This window comes from Giraffa tippelskirchi, chromosome 2 (genome assembly GCF_054371585.1).
Source record: "Giraffa tippelskirchi isolate mGirTip1 chromosome 2, T2T-mGirTip1v1.2.pri, whole genome shotgun sequence".
NCBI lineage: Eukaryota > Metazoa > Chordata > Mammalia > Artiodactyla > Giraffidae > Giraffa > Giraffa tippelskirchi.
In genome coordinates this window covers 43,722,004-43,740,977 of record NC_137276.1, presented here as the reverse complement: position 1 = coordinate 43,740,977, position 18,974 = coordinate 43,722,004, and the positions used below count along the sequence as shown (strand labels likewise).

The window sequence follows — 18,974 nt, the reverse complement described above, 5'->3', positions numbered from 1 at the left end:
ATGGCTTTCCTCACTATCCATATTTTGTACCATAGTACATTTGTTACAATCAATAAACCTATGTTGACACATCATAATCATCTCAAATCTGTAGTCTACATAGTGTTCACTCTTGGTGTTGTACATTCTGTGGTTTGGACTACTGTATCTATCATTGTAGTATCATACAGAATAGATTCACTACTCTAAAAAATCCTCCATGCTACAACTATTCAAACCTTTCCCACTAACCCCCAGAAATCAGTGATCATTTTACTATCTCCATAGTTATATTTTTCCAGACGATTGTACCCTTGGAATCATATAGTTTATAGTCATTATGATTCCTCTTGAAATCAACTTTAGTAGACAGAAGATGGAAGTAGTGATAAAGACTGTTAGATCTGATTCAGCACCATGAAGCCCCAAATGCTCCATGTCCCAGGGATGAGGGCGAGAAAATGGAGGGCATAATGAAAGCATACACATAGACAAAGTAGACAGTAGAGTGCCAGCTTGGTACTTAAAAATAGGAATTTATTATTCCAGTGATCAGACTAACCAATATATACGTTTCCTGTAGGTATTCTTAGATAAGCCACATCACCTTCAAAGCCATCTTCTGTATTTCTTGAGACATCTCTGTCTTAAGATGGGAAAACAAACTCCATATGATCATCACTTTTATTTTTCTCCTTTGTGTGTGTGTTCAGTTGCTCAGCTGTGTCTGACTCTTGAGACCCCACAGACTTTAGCCCGCCAGGCTCCTCCTCTCCATGGGATTTTCCAGGCAAGAATATGGGAAGGTTGCCATTTCCTCCTCCAAGGGATCTTCCTGAGCCAGGGATCGAACTCGCTTCTCCTGCATCTCCTTCATTACAGGTGGATTCTTTACTGCTGAGCCACTAGGGAAGTGGCCAGATCATAATCCGAGTGTTCCTGATAAGCACAAAATCAGCACAAATTGGGAGAGTAGATCAAAGAAAAACGTAATGATCTAATAAATCTGTTTCACGATTGGGAAGATTTTTCAGAAGGGGTCAGTGTCCTTTGATAACTAAGAGCATGATGCCTGGAAAATAGAATGCTCAAAGAGTAAATGTTAGCTGCTATAGGAATGATAATAATTATTTTCCACTTTCTTGGAACTGGCTTAAATAGATCTACTAAAAAAAAAAATTCTTGTATTACTTTGTTTTTTAATGCTTATAGAAGTAACCAAATGACCTTTTGCAATGAAACACATATCTTTTTAATTATATTAATATATTCAGCAAATTGTCCCATAATGGGAATCTGTGTCCCTTACAAGTGGCCTTGCATGTTTGTGTTTTGAAGCATCATAGATTGATCTTAGCATTTATCTCTTTGTGAGCATTGTTTTTCGGTTACAAATTCTTGAGATTAAGGCGTAGGAGAAATAGCTGTGAGGGTAAGGTTAAGGAGATATTATTATAACAGACAAATGATTGGCTGCGGCTGCTGCTGCTGCTGCTGCTGCTGCTGCTAAGTCGCTTCAGTCGTGTCCGACTCTGTGCGAGCCCATAGATGGCAGCCCACCAGGCTCCGCTGTCCCTGGGATTCTCCAGGCAAGAACACTGGAGTGGGTTGCCATTTCCTTCTCCATGGATGAAAGTGAAAAGTGAAAGTGAAGTCGCTCAGTCATGTCCGACTCTTCGTGACCCCATGGATTGCAGCCTACCAGGCTCCTCCGTCCATGGGATTATCCAGGCAAGAGTACTGGAGTGGGGTGCCATTGTCTTCTCCGAAATAGTGTCTAAAAAAGCTAAGATTTTGCATTGTTTGCATTTTGTGTCTTCCTCCTGGCTCTTTTCACTTCACCATGAAGCTCATATAAATAAAAGATGCTTGGGATTCTAAAATTTAAATCTTAAGAATCTTTGGAAATGACATTTTCAAAAATACAGGTAAAAGAATTTAGAAATATTGTGTTATAATATAAATCAGAATTGGTAACTTAGGTCTCAGAGTTGGTCAAATGCTTCTTATTTTCTAAATACAATATGAAAATTCAGTGAAATTAGCACTTTATTGACTTTATTGATGTAGTTATTGCTTTGGTGTGGAGGAGCCTAATAGTTCCATGAAAATTTTGCAAAACATTTGAAATGAGTCTGTGTAATTAATCTATAGCTCCTGGAATAGAGATTACAAAATATACTTTAGAATCTAGCCAAAATGTGTATTTCTGGGATAAGAATTATAAAAATCACTTCAGAAGAAAATCTAGGAAACAATAAAAAATAAAAGCCAGCACTTGTATTGTCTTAAATCTACATAAGACTTAGTGTTGAGAGGAAAGGTGGAGTTGAAAGGCTAAGCAATAAACACACTATCGTTGATCATTTTTATCTACATTTTGCTCTAGAGTTGGGAACCTCAGGGAATTTTCTATAAAGGGGTATATTGATAGTTTACTAATAATAAATTAATAATAATATTTGCACTTTTAATCATATTATTTAAATTTTGCTGCTTCATTAAATTAATTTTGTTGTTAAAATATTTAAATGTTAAAAATAATTAGTAATCATCATAGCAAAATCCCTTTGTAAATAAAACTTTATTTTCAAGAACAGGTAAGGCTGATTTAGCTAGTGGGCTCTAAATTAGCGAATCCTAACTTGGAGCATTATATTTTGCAGAGAGAAAAAGTTATAGTGCTTGTTTTTTCTCTTCTAACTCCTATGAGAAAACACGTTAAAGAAAATCTTGTGTGAAATTCCCAAGTGATATATTAGCAGTTTTTCCTAGGAAGGATTTCCCTTTGAATTCACAAGATCTAGGCTTAAGCCCTGTCTGGCCCACTAGTGGTTAGGAAGTCTTGGACCAGGAAATTAAACTTTTTGATTCCTAGTATCCATATCTTGGGGCTTCCCTGGTGGCTCAGTGGTAAAGAGTCTGCCTGCCAATGTAGGAGATGATGGTTCAGTCCCTGGGTTGGGAAGATCCTGTGGAGAAGAAAATGGCAACCCACTTCAGTATTCTTGCCTGGGAAATTCCATGGACAGAGGAGCCTGGAGGGCTACAGTCCATGTGGTTGCAAAAGTGTCCGACATGACTTAGTGACTGAATATGCATCCATATCCTGAAGCTGGCAATTTAGTCATTAAATAAAGAGTAGTTCTTAGTTTTAAGCACTGAAAATTTAATAGTGAACTTAAGCAAAGTCCTTGTTCCCATGAAACTTACATTCTGTTGGGGGAAAACAGTAAATAGGATAAGAATAATAAAGAATACATAATTTGATGTCAAGCAGTAATAACTATAATAAAAGCAAGTAAAACTAACAATGCATATTATGAAACAGATGTATTATTTCATATAGGATGATTGAGGAAAACCTTTCTAATAAGCAGAGATCTAGCAGAAATCTAAGAGAAGTCAGGGAGAAAGTCATTTGTCTGTGGTGATGTGGGGAGGCAGGAGTAGAGAAAATTATCCCAGAGAGACGACACTACATATATGAAAATCCAGAGTTAGGAATATATTTGTCATATCAAGGTATCAAGGTATAGATGTCAATGTAGGAAATGAGTTATATAGGATCTCATAGGCCACCTGGATGATTTTAACATTTTACTCTGTGTAAAATAGAAAGTCCTGGGCTTCCCAGATAGAGCTAGTGGTAAAGAACCTGCCTGCCAGTGCAGGAGAGGTAAGAAATTTGAGTTTGATCCCTGGGTCTGGAAGATCCCCTGGAGGAGGATATGGCAACCAATTCCAGTATTCTTGCCTGGAGAATCCTATGGACAGAGGAGCCCGATGGGCTATGGTTCATAAGGTCACAAAGAGACATAACTGAAGCAAACTTAGCATGCACACATGCATAGTAGCTACTAGCTACATGACATGTGGTTATCAAGGACATGAAAAGTGACAAGTCCAAATGAGAGGTGCTGCAAGGATAAAATACATACCAGATTTCAAAGACTTAATACCAAAAAAAGTAAAATATCTCCTTAATGTTTTTGTATGGATTATATATGAAATGATAACTTGGGATATATACAGTTAAATAAATATACTAAATTCACCTCATCATTTTTATTTTTGATTTTTTAATGTGGCTACAGAAAATTTGAATTTATATGTGTAACTTGCATTGTATTTCTTTTGGGCAGTTTGCTTTAAATGTTTTGCACAGATAAATAACATTGTAGCTTAAGTTTTAAAAGGTTGTTGAATGGGAAATCAGGAGACCAGTAAAGAGTCTAGAGCAATAGTCCAGGAGAGGGATCAATGTAGCTTGGAACTGATGGTAGGTATGGACACAAGGTGGAGTTAAGGATATAATTTTTGAAGATACAACCTACAGAATTTTTTTATAAATTGGACATATGAGAACAAGACACAATAATGACTCCTAGGTGTTGGGTCTGAGCAAACAAAGCTAAATAATATTTGCCATACTTGAACACTGAAAAATTTGATAAAAATTATACATATGAAAGTAATGGTATTGTGTTCTTGGAAAGGATTGACTTTATATGGCAATACTTGATTCATATCAATAAAGGCCCTGGATGTCAGTCCTCTCTCACCATCATGATACTAATTTCCCAACTTGGTAATGGGTTAAAGCTCCATTATCTGTTCCCTACAGTCACATTTTAGCTCTACATTAAGATTTTTTTTTTAATTTTATCTGATTTATTCCATGTGAACTGAGCACAGTATAGATATCAGGCATGGTGCTATCCAATCAAACCAATGAAAATATGTTGAAAAATATAGGCCCAGCTGGGATGTATGAAATATTTTATTGTACTGAAGGTTTATACTTATGTAGTTTTTCTTATATACTATGTTCTAAATTGAATTGCTATAAATATCTCCAATCACATGCCAATTTTGTTCAAATATTCTCAACACAAAGATGAAGTTGAAGAGGTTATCAAGAGAGAATGACTATAAATGATCTGATTTTATCAGATTATCAAGCATAGACATCTCAATGGCACAACTTTTGAAAATAATGTTTTTTGTAATAGGCATCTAATAGCTGTAAAATAAATTGAAGCCAGTTATAAAAATAAAACATAAACTCAATATAAAATGAAATCCAATTTTTTTTTTAATATTCAAGGTATATATCATGATTCCTTTAAAAAAATGATAAATGTAATTTGCTTTTATTCAGTCTAGGTGATTCATTGTTATGACACAAAAGGGATTCACCTACTATTTTTCTGAAATACTTAATTTGGGGCTTTATTTTCACAGAGAAAGAAGTAACTTCCTGTCTTTCCTAGAGGAAATACTCATTTTTCAACTCATTATGTTATAAGAACTCATAGTTTTTTACAAAATTAAGATAGCCCAGAATACAATTTGACTTGTACAAAACAGTATCTGATGTTGTTACTTATGTACTTTGAAGAAGAAACCAAAGCAAATTATTTTTCGGACTTTTCTGGTAGCTCAGATGGTAAAGAATCTGCCTGCAATGTGGGAGACAGGGTTCAGTCTCTGGGTGGGGAAGATTCCCTGGAAAAGAGAATGGCAACCCACTCTAGTATTCTTGCCTAGAGAATTACATGGACAGAGGAGCCTGGTGGGCTACAGTTGATGGAGTCACAAAGAGTCTTTCAAATAGATTTTACTTTTTCTTTAGATTCTACTGTATATTGATTCAGTAGAGTCATGCATGTTGATGTGTTTGCTTTCAATAGTTTATTCATATTTTAATGGCCATACTCACCATTGATTGATTAACACATTTCTAAATGCTTATAGTCAAAACTACCAGTTTCTCTTGGGAGAAAGAAAAAAGTATTGAAGGATAATAAATGAGTGCTGTAAATTTATATTTGCCATCTGATATATATGATACAGAAAAATGTAAATGCATAATTGTGTCCCTCTTCTGTTTTTCTTAGCAACACACACACACACATAAAAGAATGGTGCTTAACTGTTCCATTTAGATTGTATCTTTTGTCAGATTCAATATATTTGCTCCTATATTTTTTTTTTTGCTTTTTTCACCCAGAAACAATGAAAATAAAGCAAAAAATAAATAAATAAAATAAACATAATGCTTTTTTAGAATTCCACTGAGGACATTTTAATTTTATTTTTATTTAAAAATAATGTTGATATATTTGAGCAACTGCTATTGTTTGCAAAAAGAGATAAGTAGAATCTTAATTGAAAATGGTTTGAAATGCTCATTTTAAAGACCCTGTTTTTTTAGTTTTAGGGCTGATAGAGATGGTTTTACATTGTCTTTGTTTACCCTGTAAAAAGAATACAAACATTAAAAAATAAAGCAGTGTTGGAGCAAGTATTCTACTTAAGAAAAGAGCAAGCTTAAAGAATAGGCTGAGCTAGACTGTGGGAAATAAAAATAAATTTAATTCAGAAGAGACAATTTTAATAAAGATACTATAATGTTGACTGTAATATTTTTAGCTTATTATTTGTGCTATAATTTTAGAAGAATTTGAATAAATATTTTAAAGCAAACAATAGGGGAAAAAAAAGTAAAGTGCTATAACCTCTGTTTACTTTTCCCAAATATCATATCATTCAGTTCATTTTTCAGAGTTTTTAGTTGCACCAAATAGAAAATAACTAGAAAGCAGTTGCAAGATGAAAATAATATCATGATATTATGATTCCATTAAAAACATGAATCACAGTTGCTTTATAAAGATTTCCAAGATACATAGTGGGTATTTTTTTTTTCCTTTCAAAATACTTCTTTCTCTCATATTCTTTTGTTTTATGGTCCAGAAGTTTTGCCAAATAGAACAGTTTATTATCTCTTATAGTTATTTCCAGGCCGTGGTACCAGGTAAATATACTGTGTTCTTGTGCAGCCACTCAATTCAGATACCTGATCAGCAATGATTGGTGCCTCTATTCTCTTAATCATCTTTGTAGTTCTTCTCTTAATTTTTTCCAACTTCTATACAATTTACTTTTCTGTGCTGCTGTTTTATTAGCTTGTGGAATAAATTCAACCACATGTTTATATAAGAAAATTCCAAATGTATGAGCAGCAACACAAACTATTTTATTAATAACTTCACTTATGTCTAAGTTGCAACAGAGGTTACATATAGTTGCTTTTTTTTTAATGTTTAACTTTATTCAAGGAGAATTGAGGCAGTTTATAATGATTCATACAGTGAAACAAGGTAAAAAACATTTAACATAAGTCAGAAACTGAATATGGCAAACAGAATAGAAAGACATTGTGGAAAGAATGAAAATGAGACTGGTAATAAAGAAGCTAAAACATCCTGCAGAGACACTACAAAGTAGAAAGCAAACTTTGTTTTCATCATTTTAAGGCCAAAGTGAAAGAGGTACACAAAAAATTGGAAAAAAAAATGTGAATCAGTTACAAAATTAAGAAAAAAAAATCACTTCCAGTGGAAATGCAGAACTATTTCTAAGTGAGATGCAGGATTGGAGGAATGTTTTTATCCTGTGGGACATCTTAGAGAAGATATCTCCTAATGTCATTAACAAAATGTTCTATGGAACCTGGAATGTTGCTGAGGATATGGTCTGGATAGTCTCTACAAGTCTGTTTTATGAGAAGAAATTAGTTTAGAATATTAGGAAAGCCTGTGCTGTGCTGCGTATCCCTCTGGTCATCTGCAGTGCCTATTGATTCTTTTAGCCAGGCTTTTGAAAAAATATTGACAGGTACCTGGAGTGGAGCTCTCTATGTTGCTAGTTAAATATAAAACATATTTACCTCAACAAAAGGCTAAGTAGGGTTTACAATCATGAAATCTGAGGAGTTTTTACAACCACCACGACAAATAGCTAACATTTGTGGCATGTTTTTATTTGTTGGGCTTTGTGCACTTAATTGGGTGTTATATAAATAATGTCTCATAGAGGCCTTTAAGGTAGAAATTATTATTTTCCCCTTTGCAGAGAAGAGTTTCCTAAAACTTTGAGAGGCTCAGTGATTTTCACAAACACACAGATGCCAGTGGTGGAAATTTAATTAGAATCTACATCTATGAGCTAGCATCAGGTTGGGTTTCTAACCACTCCCTCTGCACAACGCTTCTTAGAAGGCAGACCTAATTAAAAACCCAACCTATTTTTTGGGGGGCGTGGGTGAAGGAAAAGTGAGCTGCTCTAACACAAGGCCAGAAACTCGCATCAATGGTAGTTTTACTGTGGCTCATTCACACAAATAGGTAACTGAAAAGATGATCCGTGTAACAGTTTTAGTGTGAAAAAACAAGTTAGCCATAAGTAAATACTTGTTTTAGTTATAAAACTATTTCAGGAAAGCTGCTACACTTATTTTTTTATAACACAATTTCTGGTGAAATGCACATATAAGAAATTGGATAAGTGATGCTGTAAATTAAAATTTAGGGGAATCAACCAAAAATAACTACCTTTGATAATAAATCAGTTAACTGAGCCAGTTGTTTATTAGTTCTCTTAGTCTGTGATTTAAAAAAAGGTGTTTTGCATAAAAAAGTTTTTCTTACAACATTTATTATAAGAAGGCTATATAGATTGCAATTTTTAATTTAAATTAGAAAATAGATTAAATTTTAAATAAATAGCTATCATGTGGTAGCACAGTAAAATGTTATATGTACATATAAACATATGTGTACATATAATATATATAATTATATTAGCATATTTCTTTATAGAAACTTTGAAACTTTGTCTAAAGATCACGTAATAATATATTACTCAATATTATGAGTATGCTACTGATCTTTTAAACTGAAGTAGAACAATAAGCCCTAAATGTAAATTTAATTTTTTTAAGTATTATAATTATTATACCAATTCATTCACACTATATTTAATTCTTCACAGATCAGACAGTTTGTTGTTTTGAAAAATGTTGCCATAATTAAATATCATACTGCCAAATATTCGATTATGCTACTTATATTTTCAGTTGATGTATTGCTTCCAAGAATTTAGGTTCAGGGCACAATTAACATTATATAAACATCGTCACAGGCATCTCCCTTGATACAGTGTTTGTGTATCAAGGGAGATACAGATTGATGTTACAGATGTTACAGATTGATAAAGAGTATAATAGATCCTTCTCTTTCTCTCTCTGTATGTGCATATGCATACACATATATATAAATTATAAATTATAGAACTTATTTTATTAAAGTTAGACTTCCCTGATAGCTCAGTTGGTAAAGAATCTGCCTACAGTGAAAGGGACCCCAGTTCAATTCCTGGGTTGGGAAATCCCCTAGAGAAGGGATAGGTTACCCAGTATTCTTAGACTTCCCTTGTGGCTCAGCTGGTAAAGAATCCACCTGCAATGCGGGAGACCTGGGTTTGATTCTTAGTTTGGGAAGATCCCCTGGAGAAGGGAAAGCCTACCCACTCAAGTATTCTGGCCTGGAGAATTCCATGGACTGTATAGTCCATGGGGTGGCAAAGAGTTGGACACAGCTGAATGACTTTCACTTTCACTCCACTTTCACTTTAAGTGAAAGTCTTCTATTAATTAAAGCCTTCAAAGTCATAATATCATAAATAGACAGTGACCTAGTAGCATGCAAATACTTATACTGGTAGAATTTCTTGATGAAATTACAAACTGTAAATCCACATGACATTTGATTTCAAAATGTATGTGTGAATTGGCTTAATAAATTAATAAATTCGAGTGAAATAAAATAAGGGCAATGTAAACATTAGCTTTAATTTATATTTGCCAACTCAAAGTAAGTACTTAGAGAGTTACTTTAAAAAAAAAATGAGGTTAAAGAAAATTGGAAGCAACCCTTTATCTATGTACATATGAATATCAAGGCCTATAAATTCATTCTTATGAATATCACACATATAGTCAAGAAACACCTGGCGTAACAGGCAGGTTTGGCTTTGGAGTACAGAATGAAGCAAGGCAAAGGCTAATAGAGTTTTGCCACAAGAATGCACTGGTAATAGCAAACACCCTATTCCAACAACACAAGAGAAGACTCTACACGTGGACATCACCAGATGGTCAACACCGAAATCAGATTGATTATATTCTTTGCAGCCAAAGATGGAGAAGCTCTATACAGTCAGCAAAGACCGGGAGCAGACTGTGGCTCAGATCATGAACTGCTTATTGCCAAATTCAGACTTAAATTGAAGAAAGTAGGGAAAACCACTAGACCATTCAGGTATGACCTAGATCAAATCCCTTATGAGTATACAGTGGAAGTGACAAATAGATTTAAGGCACTAGACCTGATAGACAGAGTGCCTGATGAACTATGGACAGAGGTTCATGACATTGTACAGGAGACAGGGATCAAGAAAATCCCCATGGAAAAGAAATGCAAAAAAGCAAAATGGCTGTCTGAGGAGGCCTTACAGATAGCTGGGAAGAGAAGAGAAGCGAAAAGCAAAGGAGAAAAGGAAAGATATTCTCATCTGAATGCAGAGTTCCAAAGAATAGCAAGGAGAGATAAGAAAGCCTTCCTCAGCGATCAGTGCAAACAAATAGAGGAAAACAACAGATTGGGAAGGACTAGAGACCTCTTCAAGAAAATTAGAGATACCAAGGGAACATTTCACGCAAAGATAGGCTCGATAAAGGACAGAAATGGTATGGACCTAACAGAAGCAGAAGATATTAAGAAGAGGTGGCAAGAATACACAGAAGAACTGTACAAAAAAGATCTTCACGACCCAGATAATCATGATGGTGTGATCACTCACCTAGAGCCAGACATCCTGGAATGTGAAGTCAAGTGGGCCTTAGAAAGCATCACTACGAACAAAGCTAGTGGAGGTGATGGAATTCCAGTTGAGCTATTTCAAATCCTCAAAGGTGATGCTGTGAAAGTGCTGCACTTGATATGCCGGCAAATTTGGAAAACTCAGCAGTGGCCACAGGACTGGAAAAGGTCAGTCTTCGTTCCAATCCCAAAGAAAGGCAATGCCAAAGAATGCTCAAACTACTGCACAATTGCACTCATCTCACATGCTAGTAAAGTAATGCTCAAAATTCTCCAAGCCAGGCTTCAGCAATACGTGAACCGTGAACTTCCAGATGTTCAAGCTGGTTTTAGAAAAGGCAGAGGAACCAGAGATCAAATTGCCAATATCCGCTGGATCATCGAAAAAGCAAGAGAGTTCCAGAAAAACATCTATTTCTGCTTTATTGACTATGCCAAAGCCTTTGACTGTGTGGATCACAATAAACTGTGGAAAATTCTGAAAGAGATGGGAATCCCAGACCATCTGACCTGTCTCTTGAGAAACCTGTATGCAGGTCAGGAAGCAACAGTTAGAACTGGACATGGAACAACAGACTGGTTCCAAATAGGAAAAGGAGTACGTCAAGGCTGTATATTGTCACCATGCTTATTTAACTTATATGCAGAGTACATCATGAGAAACGCTGGGCTGGAAGAAACACAAGCTGGAATCAAGATTCCCGGGAGAAATATCAATAATCTCAGATATGCGGATGACACCACCCTTATGGCAGAAAGTGAAGAAGAACTAAAGAGCCTCTTGATGAAGGTGAAGGAGGAGAGTGAAAAAGTTGGCTTAAAGCTCAACGTTCAGAAAACTAAGATCATGGCTTCTGGTCCCATCACTCCATGGGAAATAGATGGGGAAACAGTGGAAACAGTGTCAGACTTTACTTTTTTGGGCTCCAGAATCACTGCTGATGGTGACTGCAGCCATGAAATTAAAAGACGCTTACTACTTGGAAGGAAGGTTATGGCCAACCTAGATAGCATGTTTAAAAGCAGAGACATTACTTTGCCAACAAAAGTCCGTCTAGTCAAGGCTATGGTTTTTCCAGTGGTCATGTATGGATGTGAGAGTTGGACGGTGAAGAAAGCTGAGCGCCGCAGAATTGATGCTTTTGAACTGTGGTGTTGGAGAAGACTCTTGAGAGTTTCTTGGACTGCAAGGAGATCCAATCAATCCATCCTAAAAGAGATCAACCCTGGGTGTTCATTGGAAGGTCTGATGTTGAAGCTGAAACTCCAATACTTTGGCCACCTCATGCGAAGGGTTGACTCATTGGAAAAGACCCTAATGCTGGGTAGGATTGGGGGCGGGAGGAGAAGGGGACGACAGAGGATGAGATGGTTGGATGGCATCACCGACTCGATGAACATGGGTTTGGGTAGACTACGGGAGTTGGTGATGGACAGAGAGGCCTGGCGTGCTGCAATTCATGGGGTCGCAGAGAGTCGGACACGACTGAGCGACTGAACTGACTGATATGTGTAATGTTATATATATATAGTGTAGGCAGATATTGTAGAAATGCTTAGGTATATGGACATAGATGATAAATAGAAGATTGATTTTTATAAAATATGTTCATATTTTAAAATACTTGAATTTAGTTTTAATATATTTATCAGAAAAAGGTTTAAAAAAAAAAGACTTCAGATCTGAAATTATTTAGCTTTATCCCAAAATATCTCTAAATGTTTAAGGAAAAAAAATCTTGATGATGAGAGAAAAAGAAAAGAATGAGGAGTACTTCAGTAAGAGAAACTTCAACTATGCTCTTCTACACCAGTTTAAAAGTAAACAACAAGACACTTCATTTACACTGACGAGGTCCTCTGGTGTGCACACCATGGACTTGTGCTCAGCAGTACAGCCATTTCCTCCAAAGTTTCATATCCTCCTTCTCTTTCAACAGGGCAAACCAAGCACATACCAGACTCTGAAGGCAATATATTTTTTTAATAGAGGAGAAAACAGATCAATTTTGGCATCTGAAGTAAAAGTTATTTCCTGGTGCATCAAAATTCTTTAGAATATATTATTCCTCATTCCCCTCAAACGCTTCACAGCTTGGACTCTATTTGTCATGTTTAGTTATTAAAATTAATTCATTTACATATAAATGTCTATATTTAATAATACGCATTCTAGTGTTAATCTTCAAGGATTAATATTATGAAGTTTTTAATAAGAAAAAGAACGTTAAGGAAATTGCCTTTATTTGGCTATAATTTATACTTTCAATTAAAATCATTATCCAATTAGAAAAAAATTGTAGTTTACAAAAAATCACCTATGGGTTACTGTTATTTCTTTCTTTTCTATTGAATATTACTAATTCTGTACTAAATGATATATCTTTTAGTTATTTGGTAGCTCTGTTGGTAGTCTGCTTGCAATGCAGGAGACCCAGATTCGATCCCTGGGTAGGGAAGATGCCCTGGAGAAGGAAATGGCAACCCACTCCAGTATTCTTCCCTGGAGAATTCCATGGACAGAAGAGCCTGGTTGGCTACAGTCCATGGGGTCACAAAGAATGGGACAAGACTTAGTAACTAACACTTTCACTTTCACTTTAGTTATTTGTATTCACCTAAATAGCCTCTGAGGATTTTATCATAATCGGATAAATCTGGCAAAGCAAAATATCTACATTCTTCCACTGCTATCGTTTTCTAAGGGTCTTTATACACTGAGGGAAACAGGTATCCAACTCTTGCACCTTGGTATATAGCTATATGGCGTGTATCCAAAATCTGGTGAAAGGTGTAATTTATAACACCAACCATATGAACTCAAGAGTTCTAAGACCCCATCGCTCCTATAAAGCACAGACAGCTTTATTTGTACAACATAGTTGGTATTTCTCATGAGCCATGTAAAAGCTCAATTAGTATCATAAATTTTAAAAGTCTAGACTTAAAGAGGACATGGTTGATGACCTCTTTCTACCTTATTCAGCTTCTAGCATCATTGGGAGTTAAATGTTCTAAATACATGGAGAATTTTTTTCAAGAGTTAGTATTCACTAAGCATTAGCAAAAACCAGGCTGTCATCGTTTTTCATTTACTTAATGTCATTTCAAGATGAGGGTGATTTTTTCCCCCAGTTAATCTGTCAGAATGTCATGTTTGTGCTTTGTTTGATTTATAGGATTTTGGATCGCTATGTTCAGGAGCAGATTCCTGGTGCCAAGGTTGTGGTGGAGTCCATTGGTGCTCGTCGGCATGGGGATGCCTTTTCTCTAGAAGATTATACCAAGTGTGACTTGACTGTCTATGCAATTGACCCCCAAACCAACAGAGCCATCGACAGAAATGAGCTTTTTAAGTGAGTACTTTTATTGTCTGTAACAGCACTATGGTTGCACTATCACCCATAGATAACCCTAATTTAAGGCTATAAGTACTTAAAGTTTGGTGATAGTTGATGGTTTAGTCACTAAGTCGCGTCTGACTCTTGTGACCCCATGAACTGTATGTAGCCCGCCAGGCTCCTCTGTCCATGGGATTTTCCAGGCAAGAATACTGGAATGGGTTTCCATTTCTTTCTCCAGGGGATCTTCCCCACCTAGGAATTGAATGGTCTCCTGCATTGTCGGCAGATTCTTTACCAACTGAGCTACAAGGGAATCCCCACTTAAAAGTTTAAAACCCACCGAATTGTTCTTCAAAGTGAAGTGTGAGCAAAAAAAAAAATTGAAGAAGCAATGCCTAGGGTGCTCATGCCAAGAATTTTCACGTCTGAGTGTGAGATAAGTGAACTCGGAGGATCTTTCTCCTTGAGATGTCAGAAGATCCATTATGCTTAAGAGCAAGGAGCAGTTCAGTGAAATCACCTTGCATATTCTTCCACTCTTACTCCACAAACCTGGTTCTTAGAGAGGAAAGCATAGATTCATTCTTAAAGTGGCAGTTTGCCTTCAATGATGTTAATAGGCTTGAATTTTAAGAAGAAGCCTTATTTCTTCAAGGTCTTCCTGAATAGGCAAAAATTAGTATCTGATTTTTCTCCTGACTTGCTGGTGGAAAGCAGAGGATATAGTCACTTCCACCTAAGTCCATGTGACATTTCATACTGGTGTGAGTTTGAATATATGAGTTACAAATCCTAAAAATAAGGAAAATAACAGAATCATAAACAAAATGCAGTTATAGAGTCTCCTTCAGAAGTTATTCTAGAACAGCTTTTGTTGTTGTTAATTTCTCCTTTACTTTAGTGACACCTAGTGTTCAAAAGATTCTTGGCATGTAATTCTTATCCAAAGTAAAACACATATTACAGTAAAAATACATATTGTTATATAATAAAATGTGTGCCATTGCCTTCTCCAATATAATAAAATGTGTATATTACAAATATTCAGAGATGTGTGTGTATATATATGTATAAGCTACATATATATCTCCAAAACCCATTATTTTAGAATTTAGTTTTTCTTTGTCTCTCTATATAATAAACAGCATATAAATAAATATATGCATATATAAATTTACATGTATGTCCATATATGGGTGCATGTTTTTATTTAGTAAGCATATGTTTACCCATTTATTTATTAATACTCATGAATCCTGAATTTAGTTTTACTTTATATCTGTTCATCAACATTCAACTATTCTTATTTTAGCAACAATAAAATACTGATTTAATATCAACTTAATTTTTTAAAAGATATAGTTGTCAAGTATTAATAATTAAGATGAAATAAATTTATATATAATAGATATTTGGGCCATTTGCAAGATAATATACTAATCACTGTGAGGAAACACAAATGACTGAAGAAAGAGCTTCCTCTCAGGCTTTAGAATCACCATCCAAATGAAGCAACATTTAAGTCTACTAAGTCAATATTTGCTTACTTTATTAATTTAAAAGTTCTTTAGGAATACACTTTAAAAGCAATTTATATATGTTCTTTCTATTAATTGTCATTATTAACATTTATTTAAATTCATCTGCATTCTTCTATATATATATTGGTTTTATTTCAAAATATGATAGATTGTATTTAAGTTGTTTTCCTAAATTTAAAAATATCTCTGTCTTTAGGATGATAATCTGTCTCTAGAGAGTAAAATAATGTTGATTATAATTTGAATTGTACTTACAAATATTTTAGAGATAAAAGATTTGGAAACTGAAGCCAATTTGATTTCAACTTACAGTATAAAGTATAAGATACACGTTCTTCATTCTAAACAAATTTTCCCAAACCTATATTATATTGTGAAGAGTATAACTCTAAATTCAATTCAATAACTATTATAGCCAAGAAGAAAGCAAAAAATATACAGTAACTATAAACTTTAAAAAGTTATATTGAGAGGACAGAATATCTGTGAAGTATTAAAATATTTGTCTTAGCAGTCTTCACCTTGAACTAGCAGCTGTGAAACGCTTGTCTAATTTAAACCCTAGAATTGTTTTTGAAATGTTTTGTAATGAAATTACATAGATATATTACATAATGCAAGGCTGATAATGCAAAGATATTATCAGACATTATTATCTATTCTAAACAAAAGGTTTTGTATATTTACTTTTAACACTGAACGGATACACTAGGACATTAGGATTGTTGCCTAGTGTCCAGACCAATGGAAATAGGATTATCCTCTCAATTTTCCCTTATCCTAAAAGCTAAGAATGTTAGAATTTTCTGGAAAAAGCATTAGAAACAAACAAAAAAGTACTTCCTCCAAGGTGTTCACTTCGATTTTTGAAAACTGATTTAACTATATCAAAAAATTAAAAAAAACATATAAATGCATAGAAAACTGAAATGACATTAATACTCTTTAATTACATATTTTATTTCACGAGGTTAGGAGTATTTTGATTTTTCTCATTTTGAGTTATCTGAATTGCTTAGATTTTTTGCAATTTATGCATATCATTTTTATCTTGCTTTTATTGTTGAGGTTCTTGGAGTATCTTTAATCTGCATTTTTGTCTGGGAAGTTTTTATTCTTATTGTTTTCATTTCTGGAATATTCTCAGACAAAATATCTTCAAATGTTTCTTATACCCTATTCTGTCTTTATTCCTTTTCTGAGACTCCAATTAAAATTTGTTTTTTCCTCATAGCTTTTGAGTGCTTTATTCTTGTTCTTCTCCCTTCCCCCAACATTCTTGTCTCTTTGTATTTTTGTTTGGATAATTTCTGTTGCCCTTTTTCAAGTTCACTGACTCATCTGTGTTAGCCTTTCGTTAAGCACATTAAAGGAATTCTTTATTTTTATGTCTTTCAAAAAAATGTTTTTTTCCTTTTCCATTTGGTTCTTACAGTTTCTACCACCTTATGAATTTCTCATTTCAGGCATCTTTCCCACTTTACACTGCTGCTACTGCTACTGCTAAGTCACTTCAGTCGTGTCCGATTCTGTGCGACCACATAGATGGCAGCCCACCAGGCTCCGCCGTCCCTGGGATTCTCCAGGCAAGAATACTGGAGTGGGTTGCCATTTCCTTCTCCAGTGATTGAAAGGGAAAAGTGAAAGTGAAGTCGCTCAGTCATGTCCGACTCTTAGCGACCCCATGGACTGCAGCCTACCAGGCTCCTCTGTCCATGGGATTTTCCAGGCAAGAGTACTGGAGTGGGGTGCCATTGCCACTTTACACTAGACCCCACAAAATATTAATCAGAGTTGTATTAGAGTCCCTATGTGACAATTCCCATATCTGAATTATCTGTCTAGTTCTACTGATTTCTTTATCTTTCAACAGTCCCTAAATGTCTGTGATAGAGGGCTTTCTCTCCATTCTCTTACTCTCCTGATGTAGTAAATGGCCCTTGCTTGCTGCTTGGTTCTACTCCTAAGGTGGGGATGGGACAATGATGGGTTTGGGAGGTTCTATTTTCCTTGTCTAGTCCATGTGCCTAGGACTTAGGACAGGGCTTTCTCATCTTTTTTTTTGCTCCTTCTTTTGGCATCTATAATCTACTTCATAATTGTGGAAGTTCTTGTGTCTAAGAGAGTCCCCGCCCCTCCCCCACAGGTAGTAGATCTCTACTTTGCAGGGTCTTTGGCTACAGAAATCTTCTTCTCCCCCACGTGGGGTGAACTTTGCTCATAACTCTTTTCCAGAAGCAGTGTACCTTCACTTAAGCTTTCCTTCCTCTCTCTCTATGTAGCTCTTGCTTTGTATGAGATACAGGTTCAGAGAATTGCAGAGAGCAGAGCACCCCAGGCTTAGCTGATTACTTCCTATATCCTTTCACTATGTAGAAAATTTTCTCTGGTTCCCTGCCCTGTACCCAATCTATCTTATGGTGGTCCATAGGAAAGATTTTACAAACGAGTGGAAATCCCATGTGTGTTTGTGGGTAATTTTCTAACCTTATATGCTGATACACACTTAGTTTTTAAGCATTTATTAAAATTTTAGCTGATTTATTTTATTTAAATTTATAACATCTATTTTACCTTGTTCTAAGAAAGATGAAACAATGCATGGTCCCATCTCACTGTTGGAAGGAACTGTCACCCTTTGCAATTCTTTTCTTTTCTTTTTTTTTTGCTTGCAAAAAAAATGTATAATTTCAATTTTATAGACTTTCCAGTCATTAGGGTGGGTGACACATTCTCCTGTGCCATTCTTCCTCCTGAGCAGAAACAGACAATTCTATTTTAAAACAAAACTTAATTAAATTTTAAAATAAGCAAATACAATTTTAGCTTGTATATGTTTTTTATATACCCAGGCTGCTTAACATTACCCTGTTCAGATAGTAAATAAGAAATAAAGAAGAAGGTAGAAAAAGCTGGTATATTTTACAAACTGAATTTAGAATTGCAATGTTTAAAAATACATAATTTAAAATGAATCTAACTACCAAGGTCTGATAAAACTTCTTTCAACTTCCTAAATCCAGGAAAAAGAGTCAAAATACTGAAAATTCAAATAATTGGAAAACTAAATACTAGAACCTAGTTAAAAGAATTGTGGACTGGTATAGAGAAAATAGTGCTTCACCCCTGATTTGCTTTATTAAGCAGATCTAAGTGGAAAGGATGTAGGCAGATATGTTAACCATTGCCCACTCTGTGAAACTATTTCAGAGACCCACAGTGTTTACTTACCAAGGAAATAGGCAGTTGTTCCTCCACCATTTTGGTGTGGGCTTTTGAAGTACAAAATACATTCTCCTGCTCACCCTCCTCCTCATTCTACATTGCTATGTACACTGCTACACTGAATCATCAAGATAAAATGCAGGATGGTCTGTGGT

The 18,974-nt window shown here is 35.1% G+C and overlaps 1 protein-coding gene across 14 annotated transcripts in view; it reads left to right on the top strand.

Annotated features, from left to right (window-relative positions):
* Window positions 1–18,974, top strand: part of PCDH15 (protocadherin related 15) — a 797,082-nt gene that overhangs the window by 745,758 nt on the left and 32,350 nt on the right. For all 14 annotated transcript variants that reach the window (XM_081573683.1, XM_081573682.1, XM_081573681.1 and 11 more), the window contains one exon: window positions 13,889–14,065. In XM_081573683.1, the coding sequence (XP_081429809.1) occupies window positions 13,889–14,065 (177 nt within the window). The remainder of the gene's footprint in view (window positions 1–13,888; window positions 14,066–18,974) is intronic.